Here is a 22571-nt window from a genome sequence, read left to right as displayed (position 1 = left end):
AGTTACAAAGGGCCTCACTAAGCAGCTGAGGCTGTCCACGAACCCTGATCCTCTTGTCTCAGCCTCCCGTATGCTGGGATTACAAGCGTGCACCCCCACACCTGGCTTAATTAATTAATTAAATGTTCTTGGTGGCTGCTGCTTTGCTCAACTCCAGCAGAAGTTGGGAGCCTCTGTGCCAATCCAGGAGGTCTTGGCCTTGTGCAGCCTTGGAAGGTGCGGACCACAGGACTCCAGGGATTGGGTGCTGGTGACCAGAAACGAGTCAAGCAGGGTTGGGGGCACCCAAGCACCTGAGGAGCAGATTTCAGGATCGCTGAATCTGGGCAGGATGGGCAGATGTTCAGGCCAGACCAAGAAGCCTGCACCACAGGGACAGAAGTGTCCAGGGCTCTTGCCCTGGAGCCTGGGTCGGCGGGAAGATGGAGACCCTTGGCCTCCAGGCTGGGAGAGCCAGGAGGTGACCCGTGCAGCAGAGAGGGAGGGATCTGGTTACGGGAAAGCCCTCTCTTCTTCAGACCTCTCCTCACTGAGGTCAAGCAGCCGGCTGGAGAGGCAGGAAACTATGGGGGAGGTCACAGCCTTACCCGTGCAGGGCCCCAGGCCAGGGCTGGCTGCTGCCCACTTGCTCCGTCCCGCCCAGTGGGAGCCCCGCCCGCCTTCCCGGTCACGTGGCGGCCTTCCTCCTTCCTCCCGGGAGCTGAGGGACAGACGTAGGCACCCAGCTTGGGCGTCCAGCGAGCCAGAGGGCTGCGGTGAGTCCTGAGGTTCCTTCCGCTCCAGCCCTGGGCTCCCGGCCGTCCCGCCTCCCTTCTCTGGACGCGGGGCCTACCCAGCCTCCTCTTTCCTCCCTGGGCAGGAGCCCCTTCGCGGGTGCAGCTTGGAGAGCAGGCAGGGACACCGCGGGGTGGGACTGGCTTCTAATGCAGGACTCCCTGGAGACCAATCCGTACGTGGGTTTCAAGCATTCCTGAGAGTTGAGGCCTTGTCCTGGGCTCACCCCTAGGTGGCGCCTCAGTGCCCCCACTCTCCCTCCCTGACTAGGGAGTCAGCCAAGTTCTGAGAAGGACTGGGGTTTACAGGTGGCCTGAAGAACAAAGTCCAGCCATCTCCAGGGAACCCCACGAGGCCGCCTCCCCATGGACGGTGTCTGGGATGACCCGGATGTATTCACTGCCGGCTCTCTGCCCAGTGACCCTCGGCTCTTTGCCACTGTGACTAATGCATATCTGGGCACACGTGTGTATCATGACACCCTGCATGTGAGCGGTGTGTACAATGGCGCTGGGGGGGCCACGCACCGGGCAGTTCTGCCCAGCCCCCTCAATGTGCAGCTGGAGGCCCCTGCAGAGCCAGGAGAGCCACTGACGGAGACCTTCGCCCTGGACACCAGCACAGGTAGCTGTCCTCTGTCCAGCCATTGGTAAGGGGTGGGGACACAGCAAGTCAACCTGCACCTGCTCACTTGACGCTGGAAGTCCTGCAAAGGGAAGGAGGCCGTAAGAGGCCACCTCCTAAGCTTGCTACCTCTCAGGCCCCCTCCCCTCCCAGGGGTGCGCCTCCTGGGTCCTGTGCAGCCTTGGCTTCCAGAACAGAGCAGTGGGCTTGAGGATGGGCCCCCTCACTGTGGGAAGAAACGGCCAGCAGTCTGGGACCCCTGCCGGCCCAGGGGGCCTGTGGTGCTGTGGGTCTGTGGCCTTGGGAGCTTTGCCACCATCTTGGGCCGTCTTCCCTTCTGCCCCTCCCCAGGCTCCTTCCTGCACACCCTGGAGGGCTCGGGCTTCCAGGCCTCCCAGTGCATCTATGCCCACCGCACACTGCCCCACGTCATCGCCTTCAGGGTGCGCATTGCTCGCTTGGCTGCCGGGAGCTGGCCTGTCACGGTGGTGCTGCGTTCCGCCTTCTCCCCAGAGAGCCCCGACCTGGACCTGCATCTGGGGCCTGACTTCCAGGGAATGCGGTGAGGAGGGTTGGGTTCCAGGTGGGCTACCCAGAGAGGGAACCATCCCTAAGGCAGGGCCACCTTCTTGCAGGTACCTGTATGGACACACGCTCACCCCTGAGCAGCCTGGGGGACCGCAGCAGGAGGTGCACATGCTGTGGACACCAGTGCCCCCGGCCCTGACCCTTGGGGAAGGCGAGGAGATCAGGACCTGGGACTTCCTAACTGTGGTGGGCGGCAGCCAGGCAGAGGCTCGGGCCTGCCTCCTTGAGGCCCAAAAGCTACAGTCCACAGGCACTCTATATTCTGTCCACACCCAGGCCTGGGCCCAGCTGTGGGCAGGCTGTGGCCTGGACGTGGAGGGACCCCTGCCCCTGCGCCAGGCCCTTCGGGGGTCCCTCTACTACCTGCTCAGTGCCCTGCCTCAGCCTGGGACCCCAGGATACATCTGCCACGGCCTCAGCCCTGGAGGCCTCCCCAACGGGAGTCAGGAAGAGTGCTACTGGGGCCATGTCTTCTGGGACCAGGTAGGCGCCACTCCGTAGCACCTCTGCATGGGAGGGATCGAGGGCACTGCCTGTGTCCTGCGGGGAAGCTCAGGGACTGTGCCAGTTGGGGGCGTTTTCTGGAGGAGAGGTGTCTGGGGAGGAGGCGGAGGAGTCTGGGGGAGGAGTGAGCCAGGTGAGAGTAGGACAAGAGGTGCAGGCCCAGCTGAGGGTGCATGGCCGTGGCGGGCAGAGGTCTCCAGGTGGTAGGGGCCTCCTAGAGAGGGGGGCCAGGCCTGGAGTCAACAGCAACCAGGAATTCTCTCATCTGAGGATCGATGCCGACAGCAGTAGATTCTGGGAAGAGCCCTGGGCTCCCTGTGGGGCTGGGTGGGGGAGGGAGAAGCTGAGGGTATAGAGTAGGGGGACCTGCTGGCCACTGGGCAAGAAGGTATCAAGCTCAACTGCCCGGGGGCTGCTCCTACATCACCTCTGGAAGACAGCCCTGTGGCTTATGTTAGGGATGAGGCCCAGGGAGACAGGTCAGGCGGCCAAAGGGTGGTACCCACAGAGCTCCTCCCCTAGGCTGGAGATGGGGCTGGAGGGGGCAGGTGAGGGGTCTGGGTAGATCTGGGTGGGCCTCAGAAGAGGAACCCAGAAAGAGGAGGAGGGGCTGCCGGGAGCTGCCCTGTGGGCTGTGCCCTGGCTGGACGTCCCGGCAGGGGCACATGGGTAAAGAGCCCAGCCAGCTCCAGAAGAGGACTGTCTTCTCAGGATCTCTGGATGTTCCCGAGTATCCTGATGTTCCACCCAGAGGCTGCCAGGGCCATTCTTGAGTACCGCATCAGGACACTGGGTGGGGCTCTGGAGAACGCCCGGAAGCTGGGCTTCCAGGTAAGTGGGGCCAGGGTGCCACCTCCCGGGGTCTCACCCTGTCAGCAGAGTGAGGACTGGTCAAAAGGCAGCTGGCCCACAGTGGGGAATGCTGGGCACCAGAGCCCTGCCCTACTGCCCTCTGTCCCCTTCCACGAGGAATCAACCCCACTGTGCAAGCTGGACGGGAGCAGGTCCGGGTCTGCCCCATCCTCCCCCCCACAGGGAGCCAAGTTCGCCTGGGAGAGTGCAGGCTCAGGCCTGGAAGTCTGCCCTGAGGAAGTTTACGGGACCCAGGAGATCCATGTCAACGGGGCTGTGGTACTAGCCTTCCAGCTGTACTACCACACCACCCAGGTGAGGTGCTGTGCTGTAGCCGTACCCTACCCTTCAGCCTCCTGCTGGGAGCATCCTGGGAGCTGTGTGAGGGTGGCCCTGGGCATACACAGCGACCTTCTGGTGTCCAGCCCCCATCCCACATCCCTCCCCCAGGACCTACAGCTCTTCCGGGAGGCTGGGGGCTGGGACGTGGTCAGTGCCGTGGCTGAGTTTTGGTGCAGCCGTGTCCAGTGGAACCCTGGGGAGGAGAAGTTCCACCTGAGAGGTGAGGGCCCTGGGGAGGTTCCTGAGAACCCGGAGCTTCCAGTGGCAGGCCTGGCACTGAACACCATGTGGACCCGTGTGCCCAGGAGTCATGCCCCCCGATGAATACCACCCAGGAGTCAACAATTCCGTTTACACCAATGTGCTGGTCCAGACCAGGTCAGGCTTGAGACCCCGCCCCAGGCCTGTGCCAGCCCATCCTAGCAGGCAGTCCCAGGCAGAGGTGCTGGGGCTGAAGCCCACCTCCTCCTCCAGCCTGCGCTTTGCTGCTACTCTGGCTGAGGACCTGGGTCAGCCTGTCCCTGACCAGTGGCTGGCAGTGGCTGATAAGATCAAGGTGCCCTTTGACCCAGAGCTGAACTTCCACCCTGAGTTTGATGGGTATGAGCCTGGTGAGTTAACTCCAGAGTTCCCTTATGCACCCTCTTCCCTGCACAAGACCCCCACTGCATCTACTCTGGCGCCCCCCCACCCCCCAGGAGAGGAAGTGAAACAGGCTGACGTGGTGCTTCTGGGATACCCCGTCCCTTTCCCCCTGAGCCCTGATGTCCGCAGAAAAAACCTGGAGATTTACGAGGCTGCGACATCCCCCCAGGGCCCCGCCATGACCTGGGTGAGGAGCCTGGGGGCAGTCTAACCCTGCTGGCCCCAGTCCCCCCATGCAGTGGGCCTCACCCCACGTGTCCTCTGAACCCAGAGCATGTTTGCTGTGGGCTGGATGGAGCTGAAGGACCCGGCCAGGGCACGAGCCCTCCTGGACAGGAGCTTTGCCAACTCCATGGAGCCCTTCAAGGTCAGCCGGGCCCTCCACGGCCCCCACGCTGGCCATGCAGGGCCGCGGCCCTGGCAGCCTTGGGTTGGCAGCCTTGGGAGGGCCAGAGCTCTGGGGTCCTGCCACGGCCACCCTTGCTCCTGCAGGTGTGGACTGAGAACACAGACGGGTCGGGCGCTGTGAACTTCCTGACGGGCATGGGGGGCTTCCTTCAGGCAGTGCTCTTTGGCTGCACCGGCTTCAGGTGAGTGCCATGGTATGGTGGGTGGCCACCTACCACCTGCGGCCCACATGGCTCATCCTCTTGCAGGGTCACCAGGGCCGGCGTGACCTTTGACCCCTTGTGCCCGGCCGGGGTCTCCGGGGTGCGCGTTTCTGGCCTCTCCTACTTGGGTAACAAGCTCAACTTCGTCATCTCCGAGGACTCCGTGACAGTGGAGGTCACGGCTCAGGCAGGGCCCTGGGCTCCCCTCCTGGAGGTAGAGCTATGGCCATCCCAGGCTCAGCTGCCTCTGCTGCCAGGTACGTAAGGATAGCGGGAGATGAAGCCAGGGTGCCCCCTGTGTACCCTCACCCCCAGGATGCCTCTTTTTCCCTGCAGGACACAAGGCCTCCTTTCCCTGCTCAGCTGGCCGGATACAAAGGTCACTTCCTTGCTATCTGGAAGCTCCAGCTCCCAGAGTTTCCCAGGAGAACCTTTGAAGGTATTAGATGCCTGCGCTGCTCCAGAGCCTCTGGGACACCTTTAAGCCTTCCCGGCCCTGAGCGCCTCACCTGGAGCCTAGACCACAGACTGCAGCCTCAGAGATGCCTCCGGGGCCCTCCTGCACCCACCACCCTCCCCAGCCCAAGGCTGTCTGCCCCTAGCCCAGCCCCTCCCCAGCCTAGACCCCCCCGGGGCATGCAGCATCCCCTATTCTGCACTGGAGCTGATGCTAACACCCCCATCCCTCCACACCCCATCTTGCTGCCCCCCAGCACGTTCCCTGGCACCCCCAGCTGGAGCCCAGACCTCACTCACATCTGGTCCCTCATGCCTGGGCTCCTCTGTTTAAGGAGCTGGGTGGGGGTGGCCAGTGGCTCACCCAAGATGGCCCACCCTGGTTGGGTGTGAAGCTTCTGTGTCCGGCGTGAGGGCCAGGCAGGCTGGGTGCTGTGGGGCCTTGCTCTCCTCGCCCTGACTCAGATGGCCTCTGACACAGTAAAATGAGGTGGGCAACCTGGGAGTGCCATCACCAGAGGACAGGACAGGTGGACACCAGGGACTGGAGACACATTCATGGACCAAGGCCACAGGCCTGGGCCTGTCTGCCCTGGGCAGGCTGCCATCACTGAAAGCGCTGCCCAGCCTCTGCCCCTGGGCCTCTGCCCCAGGATAGTGTTAGAGTGTGAGAGTCGCCCCTTCTCCAAATAATGGAGAACTCACCAAAGGATGTAAATTACATGCAGAGTTTATTGCAGCGCAGCAGAAACTGGCATGCCAGGGTCGAAGCTCCTTCACAAGCCTGGCTGTCTTTAGAGGAATTGCCCAGCAGCTACCAGAAGTTTCCCCCTGGCCGAGCTAGCGTTCAACCTCACAGACAGCAAGCATGTGGTCAGAGCTCGACCCTGAGCATACTTCAGGCTCTACATTTATAGCCCCCAAAAGGGGCTTCCACGTGGGGTATAGCCAATAGGTTTACAAGATAAACAAGCACAGCCAGTGATTTTACAGAAGGCACATTACAATTTAGGTAGTAGCAAGAGGGTCAAAAGGTCAATTTCCCATGTCCCGTCTGCCACAGAGAATGCTCTCTCCCTATGTCAGGGTCATCCAGCGGCCTTGAGGCATGGCTGTCAAGACCAGATGCTCGCTTATAGATAAGGATGTGACATAGGCAGGCTTTGTACTTATTTTAAGGGAAAAAAAGGAAAACAACTTCTTTAACCTTCAAGATAAGTCCTGACTTCAAGTGACAATCCTAATAGCAACTAAGTATGGAATAAGCAAGCAAGTTTACAGAAGCCGAAACAGAAGCATGAACTTACAAGTTTCCTCTAAACTAATTTTATATTTGAACATTCTAACATCTTAATTCTATAAGGAGAGGGGCATAAGGGGAGGGGGCTGGCTCTAGGGGATACAGGTTTTAGATGAATTATCTTGGACATTACAAGGCTATCTTAAAGCAACAACAGCTGTGTGTGAGTAAAGCCAAAGGACTAGTCTTAAAACAACTTTTAGTTTTATAATTATTTGCAAAGAACTCTTGTGCTGCTTCCCGACCTTGAAGGCCATTTGGCAAGACTCATAGCTCACTGATTAGAGGAAGCATGCTCGCCTCCCAGCAATTCCAAGTTGCTTCTCAGGAACCAGAGTTGCTTTGTTAACCCTTTAAGCAGGAGCCTGCATCTCAGTACTTTCACAATGTATGATTACAATTCACCAATTAAAAGGGGAGGGGGCTGTTTCTCACAGACAGCACTCTTACAGTAGGTGACCAGAGGCTTCCAGATGCAGCCAGATGGCACATGTCCCCGCACCAAGCTGTGCTGGGGAAAGCTTTCCTCCCCTCAAGATGCCAGCACTTCTTCCTCTGCAAGTGAGGAGCCCTGTGGACAGCTGGCCTTCCCTTTCCACCTGTGGGTGCAGCCGCATGAAGCTGGGAGCCGGGAGCACGCCCTGGTGTTGGCGTTGCCTTCCTAGCTCCACACTGCCACTGTCCCCCACTCCCAGTGGAGACTTGACCACCTTCTTCACACAGCAGACGCCAGGCAGACAGCTTCACACAGGCAACGGTGGCGTCTGGGCAGCTGGAGAGCTGGGGACCCAAGCGCCCACACCCCAGGCCCTCTGCCTGCTGACGTCTTCCCTCCATCCAGCACACACGCAGCCTGAGCCGGCTGCCTCTGCACCCGCACCTGGGGGTCTTATACCATGATAGGAATCATGGAGTGCAGATGGGAGGGACCTACGGACAGCGCTTTAGTGAGCACCTGGGGGTCTTATACCATGATAGGAGTCATGGGGGTGCAGATGGAGGGACCTACAGACACCGCTTTAGGAGTCATGGGGTGCAGACGGAGGGACCTAGGACACCGTGTTAGTGAGCGTCCTCGCCACTGTGACCTGAATGCTTGACACCCAGACTTACGAGGAATTTTATTTGCTCACCATTCTGGAATTCCAGCCCATGTTGTCCTGGCTTCCAAGCAGGGCCCCAGGGCTTCATGGGAGGTAGTAGAGAGGTTGAGGGGAGAAGGGAGAGCTGCTACAACAGCCAGCAGGGTGGGGAACATGTCCCTGGCCACCCCCCAGGGACACTTGCTTAGCCAAGTTGTACCTCAGGACAGAGTGGCCTTGTCTCTCATTAGGTGTAAGGATTTTTGTTGGTGGTAGTGTTGGCTTTTTTTTTTTTTTTCCCTTTGGTGATATTGGGCATGGAACCCAGGGCCATTCTAGCTTTGAGCTACAGTCCCTTTTGCTTTTTGCTTTTGAAACAGGGTCTCCCTAGGTTGCTGAGAGTCTCAGCATTTGCCAAGGCTGTCCCTGAACCTGCTATCCTCCTGTCTTAGTCTTCCATGTTCTGAAATTACAGGCTCATGCCACTACACCCAGCAGGTCTGAGGGTTTTTAAATCTAAACCCTAACCAACACCATGACCCCACAGCCACAGAGGGGAGGGCTGAGGCCCAGTGCAGGCCAGAGCCTGGCTGGGAACCAAGGCTGCCAGCGTCGTGGGCTTTGGGCACCTCCAGGTTCTCCCTCAGCTGCCAGCCTGGAATGTACCAGCCCTGGGCAGCAAGTCAGTTTGCTGAGGAGAGGAGGTACCTCCCTGGGAAGTGGGCCAGGGACTGTCCTTGCAGGAGTGGATGCTCATCTTTGCAGCCCCAGAGCTAGGATGGGGCACCAGCATCAGGAAGGAGCGGTAGGTGGCCCTGCTCCTGCAGGACAGAAGGAACCTGACATTACTTTGTGTGCATGCACACCCATGTAGCCACTTCTGTGACTCATGCCGTGAGGCCGAGGTGAGTGGCAGCAGTGTGCCAGTACATGGCTGGCCAGTGTCCTTCAGCCTGCCAAGGTGTTCTGGGCAGAGGGCTGCTGGTGACTCTTCCCCAGGCAGCTGGACAACACTGTCTTCAGCCCCTGGGCACAAGCCAGACAACCCTGGGGTCATCATTGCTTGTGGGGCTGGTGAAAGATCCCACCTCTGGGGATACATGCCCAGCTACACTCAGCTGACCCCTGCTCCCAGCCTCTGCTCCCAGATGGGCTGACCCCATCTTGGACCAAATCTGGGGCTCAGGGTCAGCACACAGTCCATCCTGGTCCATGCAGTCCAAATGCTGCCCTTGACCTTGTTCACTGTGGGACTGGTCCTGTCTACAGCCCCAACACGGGCTAGTCCATCCCCAGGCCACAGCCCAGGTCAGCACACCCTGTTTTCAGTGGGGCTTAGCTGCACCAGCTGCTGGCTGCAGGGGTGTTACAGCATGGGGCTGTGTGGGGTCTCCAAGTAGAGAGACCCTACCTCCAACCCTGGGAGAACTGGCAGGCAAAGGGGCTTCCTGGGGGAGAAGGGGCGCTGGGGGGAGCGCTCAACCCAAGCCATTGAACCCTACAATTAGCCCACCCTGTCAGCAGGCCTCCCCCCGCCTGTGTGTGTGTGTGTGTGTGTGTGTGTGTGTGTGCGCGTGCGTGCGTGCGTGCGTGTGTGTGTGTGTGTGTGTGTGTGTGTGTGTATTTAGCTCCCTGTCCCTCAAGCGGGGCTCTGCTGGTTTAGGGGTGTGTGTGGCAGGGAAGGGTGCTTAATGTGGGTGACATGAGAACATATACTCAGCCCATAGGGGCTCAGAAAATGTCACCCCCACCATTTTCTCCCTGCCTGCCTGCCTGCCTCTCTGTACAGCTGGGGATGAAGGAGGCTGTGACTACCTGCGTATAAGACATCTGTGTGCACAGATGGTGTGTAACCAAGTGTGAATATAGGGCCCAGTTCACTCAGGGGCCCCAGATGGAAGGGAGACATTGCCACAGGAGAGCTGTGAGAACTTGAGGGGCACTCAGGGCACGGACAGACAGACCAGGGAGGCCCAAACCTCCCGCAGGAGCAGGACAGACACGCTTGCACACGCAGGCAGGATGGCCATATGTGGAAAAGGGGCACACCCACACATGTTCTGAACATAGGCTACCTAACCACAGGCAGCAGGGATCAGAGGCCTGTGTTCCCAAGTCCATTCTAAAATACTCAAGGGCCTCCACCCTGGAGCCACAGGCTGCCCCGTGGCTGAGCCAAGAGGACTGTTGGGGACAGCTGAGCAGACAGAGCCTGGGAGTGGGGTGAGTCCAGGGGCGGCTGCGGCCCCTACCGCAGCAGGAAGGGAGCCTGAGGCACTTCTGGAACTTGGCACTTTTAATCGTGGACAGTCTGGCAAGAGAGGGGAATGGACGGAGTTAGAGGTCAGACCCTCAGGGCTTGGGTGAGGTCTCTAGGGTAAGCGGGTTGGCACTGGGTGTGCAGGGTGGGCCAGGGGGCCTCGGGGTCAGACCGGGGAGGGAGCCAAAGCCCAGTGGTGAGTTGAACTGCAGAGGGGGTGTCCAGCCCTGGGTTGGGCCCCAGCCCATCAGTCATAGTCTGTGTCCTCAAACTTGGTGCTGAAAAAGGCTGCCGAGCCCCTGGCCAGCCGGGACAGGTGCAGGGCACCGGTCACCACCAGCCCCAGGAGCAGCAGCGGGGGCACCAGCGTCCACATGGCCGCCAGGATGTTGTAGCACTTGGCTCTGGAGCCATAGCGTCGCGCCGCCTCCATGTTCCCAGCCACCTTCTGGTCTCGGGCCTGCAGAGGGACAGGCCAGGTCAGCAGTGCCAAGGCTGGGGCAGCCTACCTGGGGCACCTGGGGGTCTACCTAAAATCTATATAGAGGGGGTGGCCTGCGGAGACACTGCCCTGAGTGGACAGGCTTCCCTCCCTGTCACCACAGGCCACATGGCTTGACCATCTAGGGGCTGTGGGACTGGGGTCATCAGCAGCCCAAATGGGACTACAAGGGCCGCCACTGCAGACCCAGTAGCCATCCCAGGTCAGCATCAACCCTGAAACTCCTCCACCATGAGGAGTCCTCTGAGACAGAACTGACACCCCCCTCCCCCAAGTTGATGCCACATAGGACCCACCACAGGTGAGAAGCCCCTCTGGGGAAGGGGACCTGTCTGTCCCTTAGGAAGGAATATTCCCCCCTAAAAACAGGCCCCTAAGCCCCTCCCCCAGCCCCCAGAGCTCCTCCACAGCCCCTCCCTGCAGCCCCCAGGGCCCCTTCTTGCATCCCTCTCCCCCAGAGCCTCTCTCCAGTCTCCCCCAGGGCCCTCCCCAATAATCCCCAGGGCCACTCTCCATGTGCCCCCTAATTGTCTCCAGGGCTCCTCCCTAAATCCTCCATGGCGCCTTCCCAGCAGCCCTCAAGGACCCTCCCTCACATCCTCCGGGACTCTTCCCCAAGGCCCCCAAGGGGCCCTCCCTGCAGCCCTGAAGAACCCTCTCAAAAGGTCACTACTGCGTCCTGCAGGGCCCCTCCCCAAAAGCCCTCAGAGCCCCTCTCTGTGGCCCCACAGGCCCCTTTCCACAGCCCCTCTCCAAGCCCCCCAGGGGCGCTCCCCACTGTCCCCCAAGTCCCTCTATAAGCCCCTACAGGCCCTCCCCCCAGCCCCTCAGGCCACACCTAGCCGCCCTCGCCCTCCCTGCCACCCATGCCCACCTTGACAGAGTGCGCCAGTGCCAGGAAGCCCAGGCAGCAAAGGTTCAGGTAGATCGCGCTGAAGACGGACCAGATCAAGTGATCTCGAGGTGGGGGGCTCGGTGCTCCCAGTGTGAGGGTCGTGTGGTCAACGCCGTCCACCTTGCGGGGAGTGGGGTCCCCCGGGTCCTCACGGGGGTAGGACGTGTCCATGGGTTCCAGCGCCGTCTCTTCCTTGCTGGGTCTCGGGCTTCCTGGGTGGGCATCAGGCCTGCTTATAGCCCCACGCCCTCCCTCCTGCCCTGCCAGCTCCGCAGCTAAATATAACACAAATTATAGCTTGGATCTGTGGCCATCCTTGTGCCCCAGTGTCCCCCACCCTCACCCAGGGAGACCCCATCAAAGGTTGCTGTGGAACCCACGAGGCACTGCAGACCACCCACCAGATGCTCAGGGCTGTGAGTGGCCATGATGCCCCTATGCGGGGAAGGACCAGAGCCCCTGAGGCTTGGGCTAAGCCCACTCGCTTCTCAGGACCAGAGCTACTGACAGTGCAGCCCAGGTTCCCCAGCAGCTTGCCCAGCTTGCCAGAGCCACAGGGAAGAGCCAGGCTGGTGACTGGTAAGGAAAGAGCCAGGGAAGGGAACCGGGAGGAAGCCTCCAGGCACTGGCCATGCCCTGGCAGGACCTGCAGCTGCTCTCTGCCTCCAGGGTAGGGAGGCCCTTCCCAGTCTCAAAGTGGTTATGGGTGGGTGGCCCTATTCAGGGCTCAGGGCGTGGCCTGCCATCCTCCCCCTCCCAGTCTGTGCTCCCCCTCTGGAGGGCTCTGCCACCTGGGAGCCGCAGGTGTCCCTGGAGCCCAGGGACCCACCTGCTGGACTTGTCTCTCCAGCTCCAGGCTTGCAAGCCCAAGTGCCTGCTTGCGGGAGGGACCACAGTTAACTCTAGACTAACTCTTCAGCAAGAGGCCTCCAGATCCTGCCCCACACCTTTTTATCCAGCCTTCCCCAGAGCCTGTGGGCTGCTCAGGCCCCAAAGCCTTGGCTTACCCCTGCCTGGGACTCAGGGCTGGCTCCCACTGAACTCCCAGGGAAAGCCAGGCACTGGGATGCCCAGCAAGGAGGTGCCAGGTCACTCCTGCCCTGTCCCTTGGGAACAAACTCCAAGGAGATGTGTGTTAGGACATTTACCAGGGAGGATCTGAGCATCCGGCCTGCAGAAGGAGGGGGAAGGCAGCAGGAATGGGAGCTGCCACCAGCCCCAGGGAAGACTTGAGCTGACCCCAGGAGCTCCTGCCTAAAAACAGACCTTTAAAAATGTTCAGAGTAAAGCCAGGTGTGGTGGCACACACTTGTAATCCCAACATTTGGGAGATAGAGACAGGAGGATCTCGGTTCACAGCCAGCCTCAGGTACTTAGGCCCTCTGAAACTTAGTGAGACTGTTTTAAAATAGAGAATAAAAACAGGTGTGGGGTGTGGCTCAGTCGTAGAATGCCTCTGAGTTCAATCCCCAGTACCAAAAAAAAAAAAAAAAAAAAAAAAGAAAGAAAGAAAAGAAAAGAAGGAAAGGAAAAGGGAGGCTGAGATAGGAGGATCACATGTTCTCAGCCAGTCTCAGCAATTTAGTGAGGCCCCATTTCAATATAAAAAAATAAAATAAGAGCTGGGCGTGTTGGTGCACACTTATAATCCCAGCATTCAGGAGGCTGAGACAGGAAGATCGCAGGTTCGTGGCCAGCCGCAGCTACTTAGTGAAGTCATTTGCAACTCAGTGAGACCCTGTTTCAAAATAAAGAATAAAAAATAGGGCTGGAGGTGTAGATCAGAGGTTGAATGCCCCTGGGTTCCACCCCAGTACTGCAACAAAGAAAAAAATTAAATAAATCAAAGGAGGTAGATTTTTCTTTCTTTTTTTTTCTTTTCTTTTTTTTTTTTTTTGGTGGTACTGGGGTTCCTGGAAGCCCTTATACCTCCAGGATACACTCCCACGGGCTACACTCCCAGACCTATTTTTTAACATTTTTATGTGGAAACAGAGTCTCTTAAGCCAGCGAGGCTGGCTCCGAACCAGCGCGATCCTCCTGTCTCCTCCTCCCAAGCGCGGGGATTACAAGCGTGCGCCACCACGCCCGGCAAAGGAGGTAGATTTTTCACCGAGTCCACTACAGCTCCATCAGCGTACTCAACAACAGTGAGTCAAATTGCGGACCCTAGAGGAGAAATCCCAGTACTGACTCCCAGGGACTTGACCCAGTGGGGAGTGGCGGTGGCAGAGATATCACACCATAGGAGAACACCCAGCCTAGCACCCCCCCATGGTCTAAAGCAGCCTCGACTGACTCCCTGGGTCTGAGACTCTGCGATACAACCCAGTAAAGGAGTAGTGGGGTCTGAGATACCACAGACTCGAGATCCAGAGCACCTTAAGTGAAGTCGTAGTGACCCAAGGGAAGAACCCAGAGAAGGCACAAACTTCCAAAATCATGGGAAAGAAGAATGACAATGGAGCAATGAATGCCCACAACCCCACAACATCAGAACCTGATAAAACAGAAATTCAGAGATTTCTAGAAGATCAAATCAGGAAAATAACTGTACAAATAATAGAGGTGTTTCAAAAAGAATTCAGAGAGAGCCAAAAAGAGATAAAGGATGCAATTAATAAAGTCCTCAATTTAAAGTACAAACAACCGATTAGACCACATGGAGAATAGAATCTTGCTCTTAGAAGATGATCACTCCAAAAATGAACGCATACTTTCTAATTTAGAAAAAAAAAATCCGACAGCAGGAATCTGACATTGAAGAAATATGGGCCCATTTTAAGAGAGCTAACCTAAGAATAATTGGAATAGAGGAGGGAAAAGAAGGTGAAACCAAAGGGATCAACAATCTCTTTAAGGAAGTAATAGCAGAAAATTTTCCAAACATAGAGCAAGAGGTCGATATACAGGTCCAGGAAACTTATAGGACTCCCTTTAGACAGGATCGGAGAAGAGGATCCCTTGCCATATAATTGTCAAAATGACCAATGTGGAAGCCAAGCAGAGAATCTTAAAGGCAACAAAAACAAAGGGCCAAGTGACATTCAGAGGCAAACCAATTAGAATCACTCCAGACTTCCCAAACCAAGTCATGAGAGCCAGAAGGGCTTGGAGTAACATATTCCAAACTCTGAAAGAAAACAACTTCCAGCCAAAAATTTCCTACCCAGCAAAACTTTCTATCAAATTAGATGGAGAAATAAGAAGCTTCCATGACAAACAGAAACTGAAGGAATCTATGTCTTCAAAACCAGCGCTAGAGAAAATACTCAAAGAGATTAACTACAAAGAAGAAATAGGTAACACATACCAGAACCAGAGAAACAAGATTTTCCACCCAACAGACAACTAAGATTGGTTATCTGTGGAGATTCATTATTTATGTTAGTCTTTTACCTATTGATGGAGGACATGGAAGAAACCTGAGGAACGAAAGGTTCCGAAAGAGTTAAGGCAGTTTGGCAAAAGGTCAAGCTTTCAGAGACTCTGGGTGACTTCTGGTCTTTCCGGAATTTCTCACCCCCAACCCACCAGTGAGAGCGGGAACTGGCTGCAATCATGCTCTTAATAATCTTTAACCAGGCCTCTTTGTTTCTTTTTGTTTTTTAATTTTCCCTCCATGATTGTATTCTGCAAGCATATGACGTATGTTCTATATCAATCATTCTGTATTGTGTTTGAGATTGTACTTTGATGTTTTTCTTTCCTTTGAAGTTGTGGTTTTGGTGCAGGGGAAAAAAGATATAAAAACTTAGTTCTAGAAAATAAAGTTGTCAGTGGTCCAAGAGACAACTGTCCATGTCTTCATTTCAGGTCTCTCCCTCCCAAGTCCCGGGGAAGAATCCCCATAACCTATCTCTAAATTGTATTGTTTGCTTTTATTGTTGCTAATTTTTTTGATTTCTAGTTGGAATATTAATATACCTTCAGATATAGCATTTGGAAATATTTTATCCCATTCTATCAGTAACTTTTAACTCTGTTTACATTGTCTTTGGATATACAATATTTTTTTTATTTTTTAGGGAGTTTGTTTACCCTTCTGTTGCCTGTGCCATTGAAATCATATCCAAGAAATCACTGCCAATTTCAATGTTGTGAGGTTTTATGACCCAGATTTTCTTCTAAAAGTTTATAGTCTTAAGATTTATATTTAGGTCTTTTATCTATTTTAAGTTAATATTTGTATATGGTGTTAGGTAAGGGTCCAATTTTATTCTTTTTCAAAATGTGATTATTATTTTTCAACAATATTTAGTTAAAAGATTATTATTTCCTCCACCAAATGTTCGTGGAAACCTTGTCAAAAATAACTTGACAATATATGGAAGAATTTATCTCTAGGCTTTTATTTAACTCCAATGGTTTATATATCTGCCTTTATAATAGTACTACACTGTTTCAATTATTGTAGCTTTATATGGTTTGAAATCAGAAAATATACATCTAGCTTTGTTCTTTTTCGAGATCATTTTGGTTATCTAGAGTCCATATTCCATATTAGGATAGATTTTTTCTGAAAAATAAATAAATAAATGTATGATAGTTTCACCTAAAAAAAATTCTCTGGTAAGAAAGAAAGCAAAAAGAAATATTGAAATTTATCTTTAAGTCATTAAAAGCTTGGTATCAGACAAACAAAACTGTTATGTGAGATTATCATTGTTAATTTTGGATAAATTGCTATAATACTAGATGTCAACCACTAAGCCAAGCATAGGAAGGAGGGATGGGGAGGGAACGGGGTGGGGATCGGGTAGGAGCTAACTGGGCGATATGTGCATGCATGTCTACAAAAGTATTTTTTATCCCATTATGATGTATGAATACAGTGCACCAATAAAAAAAGTTTAGAAATTATTAAAAAAAAAACAACAAGTTGTTAATCTGTACTTAAAATAATCAAGGCAAATTGAGAAAAAATACTTAGAAAATTGAGATAAGTGTTTTTATTATAACAATGTATAGCTTGAAATAAAAAGACATTGCTCATTAAAAAAAAAAAAAAAAATAGGGGCCGGGCATGGTGGCGCAGGCTTATAGTCCCCGCGCTTGGGAGGTGGAGACAGGAGGATGGTGCAGGTTCGAAGCCGGCCGCGCTGACTTAAGAAACCCTATTTCCAAATAAAAAAAGTATAAAAAGAGGTCTGGGAGTGTAGCCCGGAGGTAGAAGGGTTTCCAGGAACCCCAGTACCACCCAAAAAAAAAAAAATAGGGGAGGAGGATAGCTCAGAGGTAGAATGTCCCTGGGTTCCATCCCCAGTACCGCAAAAAAAATAAATAAATCAAAATTAAAATAAAATAGGACTGAGGATATAGTTCAGAGGTAGAATGTTCTTGGATGATTCAATCCCCAATACAGAAAAAAAGAATAGAAAAGAAATGTCAGAGCCAGTGAGGGCCAGGATCGTTCTGTGTGGATCGGCCATTGGAAACAGCTACGGCCTGGGCAGAGGACTCTGAGCAGCAGCAGCAAGGGCCACAGAGCAGGGGTGGAAGGACTAGTCTGAGCACACCAGAGACCACCTTGTAGCCAAGAGATTTATTGGAGGGGCCGGTATGAAAGGAAGAAAGAGAGAGAGAGAGATAGAGATAGAGATAGAGAGAGAGAGAGAGAGAGAGAGAGAGAGAGAGAGAGAACGCAGGAGAGAGAGAAAGAAGAATCCAGGAAGAGAGGGAGCGTGTGCTGGGGTCAGGGTTATATAGGGGCTTGGTTACAGATTGGGGGCTAATAGGCTAGGAGAAATGCCCTTTGAACTGATTGGCTAGAGTCCCATGGGAGGGGGTCCTGCAGCCAGGTAACTGGCTCAGGGTCAGCAGGGAATGTCCCTTTTACTGATTGGCCAAGGGGCACCAGGAGGGGGCAGGTGTCCCAGGTAAGTGACCAGGTGTGGTTGGAGGGGGATGGCAGCTTAACCAGTCAGACCAGGGCCTTGCAGGAAACTTAACTCATGGGGGGGGGGGGTGATTCATCTAACAAGAGGGAGGCCCCATCGGAAGGCTGAAGTGAGTATGCACCTACTGTATTCACGGGCAGGCTGCATGGTTCAGTTCAGTGTCCATGACCGCCTTGACCTGGGCTCAGCTGGCCCTGGGCTCCCAGCGAGGGGGCTGCAGCCACCCTCTGTCCTCAGCAGGGCCCACTTGGCCAGGCTGATGAAGATGGGGTGGATGGGGTAAACAGGCACCACACCGAGCCCGTCTTGGGAGCTTCTCTGACCCGCAGTTCGTGCTGGCTTTGAGAGTGGTGTGCAGCTGACTGCGTGTGCCACACACAGGCAGAGCACATGGACTTGGGAGAAAGCAGTCTGCAATTGACAGCATTTGGCTTGGGCTACTCTCAAGTAGTGTCCAGAAGGCAGCTGCCAGACACCAGGGCCCCAGTGAGGGTACAGCTTGCGATGGCTGTTGGCCCAGGAATGTATCTGCCTTTTGAACCTGTGGTGGTCCCTCACGCCTTGCCAGACCTGCCCACTCAGAGCTGGAGGGAGCAAGCTGAAGGGAAGGGGCCTCTCTCCAGCCCGTGCAGGGCAGCTGGAAGGCCCTGTCCAGAGGCAGCCTTCCATGGGCAGGGCTGACACCAAGCCCTGGCCAGTCTCTATGGGCGGAGACCGGGCTGAAGCTGCCACAGGCTTGGAGGCCTGGACCCAGTGAAGTCCTTCCAGCACGGCAAGGCCAGCAGGAACAAGACAGAATGGGATCCAGGTCCTGAGGATGCCCGCACACAAGGGCTGTGCGGTGTGAGATTAACATGAACGTTTTACTTTCAGAAATAAATCCCCTGTGCCTGGGCACAGGCTTGACTTCAGGAGTATTGTGAGCAGATGGGAACACAGCCATCGGTCATCAAGCATAAAAGCCACCACCTTTGTGTGTGTGTGTGTGTGTGTGTGTGTGTGTGTGTGTGTGTGTGTGTACTGTAGACTGAACTCAGGGATGGTCTACCTCTGAGCTACACTAACAGTGCTATTTTATTTATTTATATTTTATTTATATTTATTTTTGCAGTACTGGTGATGGGCCCTAGGGGCATTCTACCTCCGAGCTACATCCCCAGCCCTACTTTTTTTCATTCTTTATTATTTTTTTTCTTTGCAGTACTGGGGATAGAACTCAGAGGCATTCCACCTCCAAGCTATACCCCAGCCCTATTTTTTATTCTTTTTTTTTTGTGTGTGTGGTACTGGGGGTGGAACCCAGAGGCTTTCTACCTCCGGGCTATACTCCCAGACCTATTTTATATTTTATTTGGAAACAGGGTCTCACTAAGTTGCTGAGAGCCTCACTAAGTAGCTGAGGCTGGCTTTGAACCTGTGCGATCCTCCTGTCTCAGCCTCCCAAGCGCTGGGATTACAAGCGTGCGCCACCATGCCTGACTATTTTTTATTTTGAAGTAGGGTCTCATCAAGTTGCTGAGAGCCTTGCTAAGTTGCTGAGGCTGGCTTCAAACTTGCAGTCTTCTGTCTTGGCCTCCCAAGTACGAGATGGCAGGCATGTGCAGTGGGTCATCACCTTCTGACCCCCAGGTGGCAGTCACATCATGCAATGAGCCCTGTGCACCTGGGGTGTCCCAACTCTTCTTCTCCCCCAGGTTGGAAAGTCTTAGGAGGAAGCTGCCCATCTCTTTACATTCCACCCCCAGGGATACCCCACCCAGGCGAGCTGGGCTGGCCATGGTGGCAGGGGACACTACAGAGATGGCCAGGATTCCCCAGGAGCAAGCACAGCAGGCGGGGGGCGCATCCACCTTCCTGGGCTCTGTGGCCCATACAGGCCCCTGACTTCCAGTGTGCGTCTCAGTGGAAGCTCTTTGTCCTTGGGGTGCACTCAGCGTCACAGAAGCCAGACTGGGACAGGCAGAGCTTCCATGAGGAGTCAGTTGTAGGCAACAGCTGTTTGTGGGGTGCAGTCAATGCCCAAGGAAAACAGTAAATGACCAAAACGTGTGATCCTGGAGCCCCAGGGTTCTAAAAACCAGAGCTTGCGCAGTGTGGGTGCTGATGGACGCTGCAAGCAGCTCTGGGAGGTGGGCGTCCCGTAGGCCACCAGGAGGACAGAACAGGGGAACCAGGCTCACCCTACATGACCATTTCAATATACCTATATAAGATGCTGGGAGGCAGCCAGGCGTGGTGGCCTGTTCCTATAATACCAATACTTGGGAGGCTGAGACAGGAGAATCATAGGTTAGAGGCCAGCCTCAGCAATTTAGTGGGATTCTCAGCAGCTAGTGAGACCTTGTTTCAAAATCAAAAAAGAAAAGGGAGTGTAACTTGGAATAGGGTGCAACTGGTTTCAATACCCAATACTCCCATCCACACACACAGAGGATGGTGTAAAGTGGGGTTGCACAAACTGCCCTGTGGGTCCCAAGCTGCTGGCACACACCCTGGAACCATCCTGTCCCCAGCAAACTCTCCAGCCAGTGAGCTCCAGAGGCCCTTCCCTGGCCGGAAGGGACCAAGCGCCGGCAACCTTGGGCACTGGGTCCCACAGAGAGGCCAGGCTCCCTGAACCCCCAGCCAGGCTTCAGCCCCAGGAGAGGCCACAGACCTCAGCAGTGGAGGCCCGTGGCAGGTGTGGGCTTTGGGTCCTGTGGGGGACTGGCTGGGGCCCCAATGTGGACAGCTCCTGCTGGTATGGGGTAATGACCCCTGCCTAGAAAGGAAGAAGTATTCCAAGGTGGTGACCCCTCCCCAGTTCTTGCCTCCTGAGAGACGAATTTCAAATAGAAAGCACAAGCAGGGAATTTAAGAGGTTTGTTTAGAAAGTGGGGAATGTACTAGCAAAAGTGAAAAGGAGGCAAACTGCAAAGAAAGGAGAAAAGTATAGTTTTAACATTTGGAAACTTCATTATCTATCCCTGCAAGGTCTGCTCTTTCTAGAAAAAAGCCCTCAAGAGGCCCCACTTATAATCACAATAGCCCATCTGGCCTGTTCCTTCTTAGGCAAAAATACTCAATATGCCCATACTTTTAAAATCATAATGGCCTATCTACCGTCCCCCCTGAAATTCCTGTGATTTGTGGTAAAGGATTCCTCCCAAAAGTCTGACCTTCCGTGGAGTCCAGGCCTCACCCAGCACCTGACCAAAACATCAGGACCTTGCATACCAGATAAGCTAACAGTAAGTTTCTGCTTCTGTACATCTGCTCACTTATTTTAGCATAATATATGGCTCACTCCTCGTGTGATTTTCTCCCCTAGAAACCCCACCCCTGGCAAGTCGGCGCACCCCTCCAGTCAGATTTCCAGACTGAGGGCACCTCCACTGTCCAGCGATAAAGGCTTCAGTTGGCACATTCCCGTGGGCTCTCATCTCTTGGTAAACCTGCATACAACAAGGACACAGTAATAAAAGAAGGCCTGATAAAGGGAGTCACAGCCCAGAGAAAGGGTCTGGTTATGAGAGTCCAGAAAGGCCACTTCCTTGGGATGAGACATGCCTGGGACAAAAGGGGGGACACTGCAGAGGGAGGGTCTGAACCCGGTAAGTTTTCTGAAGAGGAAAATGGCATACAGCCTTTGGCAGCGGGTTTCATTCTGCCTGGAAACCTTTCTCCCTGGTGCAGGTGCGTTTGGAGAGGTCACTATCTCTTTTGGCCCCACAGTTTAGTAGGCTTTTTGCCCTAGTGGAGAGGTCCCGTGAAGTAGAAACTCTGGCAGTCTAAAACAGCAACGTGGCTCCCTATCTCTCCTCAGGTCTGGGCGGTTCTTGATCTGTGTAACACCACCCCTGCTGGCTGGTGTGGCGGGGCGTCTCCAGCCCCCACATCCCTAGGGGGAGGGGCTCAGCAGAGCAAGTCCTGACTTCCCACACAGGAAGTGCCCAGGCCCTGGGCCATTCCCCACCCCCCACTCTGCCCCGGAGTAATGTGATCCTCAGGGATTAGTCCTGCCCCCCTCAAAACTAGCCAAATTCCTGACTCAAACAGCCAGGAAAAGGAAACTTGTGAGAAGTCAAAACCACCAGAGAAGAAGGAGCCCACAGCTGCTCACCTGTGGCCACCATGAACTCTTCTCACACGTTCCTGCCCCACCCCAATGCCAGCCTGCCCCCAAGCTACGAGAGGCTCAAGGAGGAGCACGAGGTGGCCGTGCTGGGGGGGCCCCAAGGCTCGGCTCCGGAGACGACCACCGTGATCAACATCCCCAGGGAGACCTCCGTGCCCGACCACGTGGTCTGGTCCCTGTTCAACACGCTCTTCTTGAACGTCTGCTGCCTGGGCTTCGTGGCGTTCGCCTACTCTGTGAAGGTGCGCGTGCTGCTGTGGGTGTGGGGGAGGGGCCTGGGAGCCAGAAAGCCCACCTGCCCCGATAGCACCTGGGTGGGTGCATTGTGGCTTCTCTCTCACGCACTCTTTGGGGGAACCTCCCAGGGCCAGGCTGCCTAGACACCCTGCATGGAGGCCATGTCTGGTTTGGGGCCATCACTGTCTGGTTCTCCCCCAGTCTAGGGACCGGAAGATGGTGGGCGACATGACGGGGGCCCGGGCCTACGCCTCCACCGCCCAGTTCCTGAACATCCTGGTCCTGGTCTTCAGCCTCCTCGTGGTCATCACCGCCCTCATCGTTCTGTTCACTACCCTACCACAGCTGTCCATATAGGAGCAAGGGTCCTGAGCCCCCGCTCCTGCCCCATTCCCATCCTCTGCAGCACTTCCTGTCTGGGTGCGAACAATAAAGTGCTGTCACTCCTAGTGCACTGCCTCCTGCGCCCGCCTCCCTGGAGAGCAGAGCCCTCCCCTCCTCTCCTCCCTCTCCTCCCCTCCCCTCCCGCTGGGCAGCTGGCTGGCTCCCTGCAGAGCGGGGCTGCACTGGTTGACTAGGATCCTCCTTCCCAGTGAGGGGACCACTCCTGGGCACCACTGAGCTGAGCTCGGGCTGAGCTCAGCATGCCATGGCCCCCGGGAGGGTGCAGAGGACCCTCAGCTCTGCAGTGGAGCACTCTCCCCAAGGTCCCTCCCTTCAGGGACCAAGAAATTTACCCCAGACACAGCTGCCACCCGTATTGCTGGTGGCCTTCCAGAGGCCACTGGCCTACCCATTTGCAGGAGCCCTGCAGACAGAGGTGGGCCCTGGAGTGTGCCTGCCCCCTTCCCCCACAGGCCCACTGAGGGCTCACTCCCACCA

General features: G+C 55.2%; 3 protein-coding genes across 3 annotated transcripts; 2 read left to right on the top strand and 1 right to left on the bottom strand.

The window, feature by feature from the left end:
• Window positions 1-1139: 1139 nt before the first annotated feature.
• On the top strand, window positions 1140-7361 carry PGGHG (protein-glucosylgalactosylhydroxylysine glucosidase; the record flags this gene model as incomplete). Its single annotated transcript, XM_080694066.1, is given in 16 exon segments — window positions 1140-1398; window positions 1750-1960; window positions 2034-2469; window positions 3202-3321; window positions 3526-3657; window positions 3793-3904; window positions 3990-4062; window positions 4159-4295; window positions 4383-4516; window positions 4601-4696; window positions 4822-4919; window positions 4986-5197; window positions 5277-5327; window positions 5330-5352; window positions 5355-5379; window positions 7234-7361. Coding segments are annotated over 16 exon segments (2247 nt in total).
• Window positions 7362-10285: 2924 nt separating this feature from the next.
• Window positions 10286-11606, bottom strand: IFITM5 (interferon induced transmembrane protein 5; the record flags this gene model as incomplete). The annotated part of the gene is made up of 2 exons (XM_080698875.1): window positions 10286-10498; window positions 11415-11606. 2 exons carry the CDS (start codon window positions 11604-11606, stop codon window positions 10286-10288), a joined length of 405 nt encoding a protein of 134 aa, XP_080555001.1.
• A 9842-nt stretch (window positions 11607-21448) lies between these two features.
• Window positions 21449-22046, top strand: LOC308261872 (interferon-induced transmembrane protein 3-like; the record flags this gene model as incomplete). The annotated part of the gene is made up of 2 exons (XM_080694056.1): window positions 21449-21694; window positions 21891-22046. The coding sequence occupies 2 exons, from the start codon at window positions 21449-21451 to the stop codon at window positions 22044-22046; spliced, it is 402 nt and encodes a 133-aa protein (XP_080550182.1).
• Between the last annotated feature and the right edge of the window lie 525 nt (window positions 22047-22571).

This window comes from Muscardinus avellanarius, assembly GCF_963383645.1.
Source record: "Muscardinus avellanarius genome assembly, chromosome: 1".
In the NCBI taxonomy this organism is placed as follows: Eukaryota; Metazoa; Chordata; class Mammalia; order Rodentia; family Gliridae; genus Muscardinus; species Muscardinus avellanarius.
The sequence above is the reverse complement of the archived record's forward strand: the minus strand, read 5'-3'. Positions and strand labels throughout refer to the sequence as shown.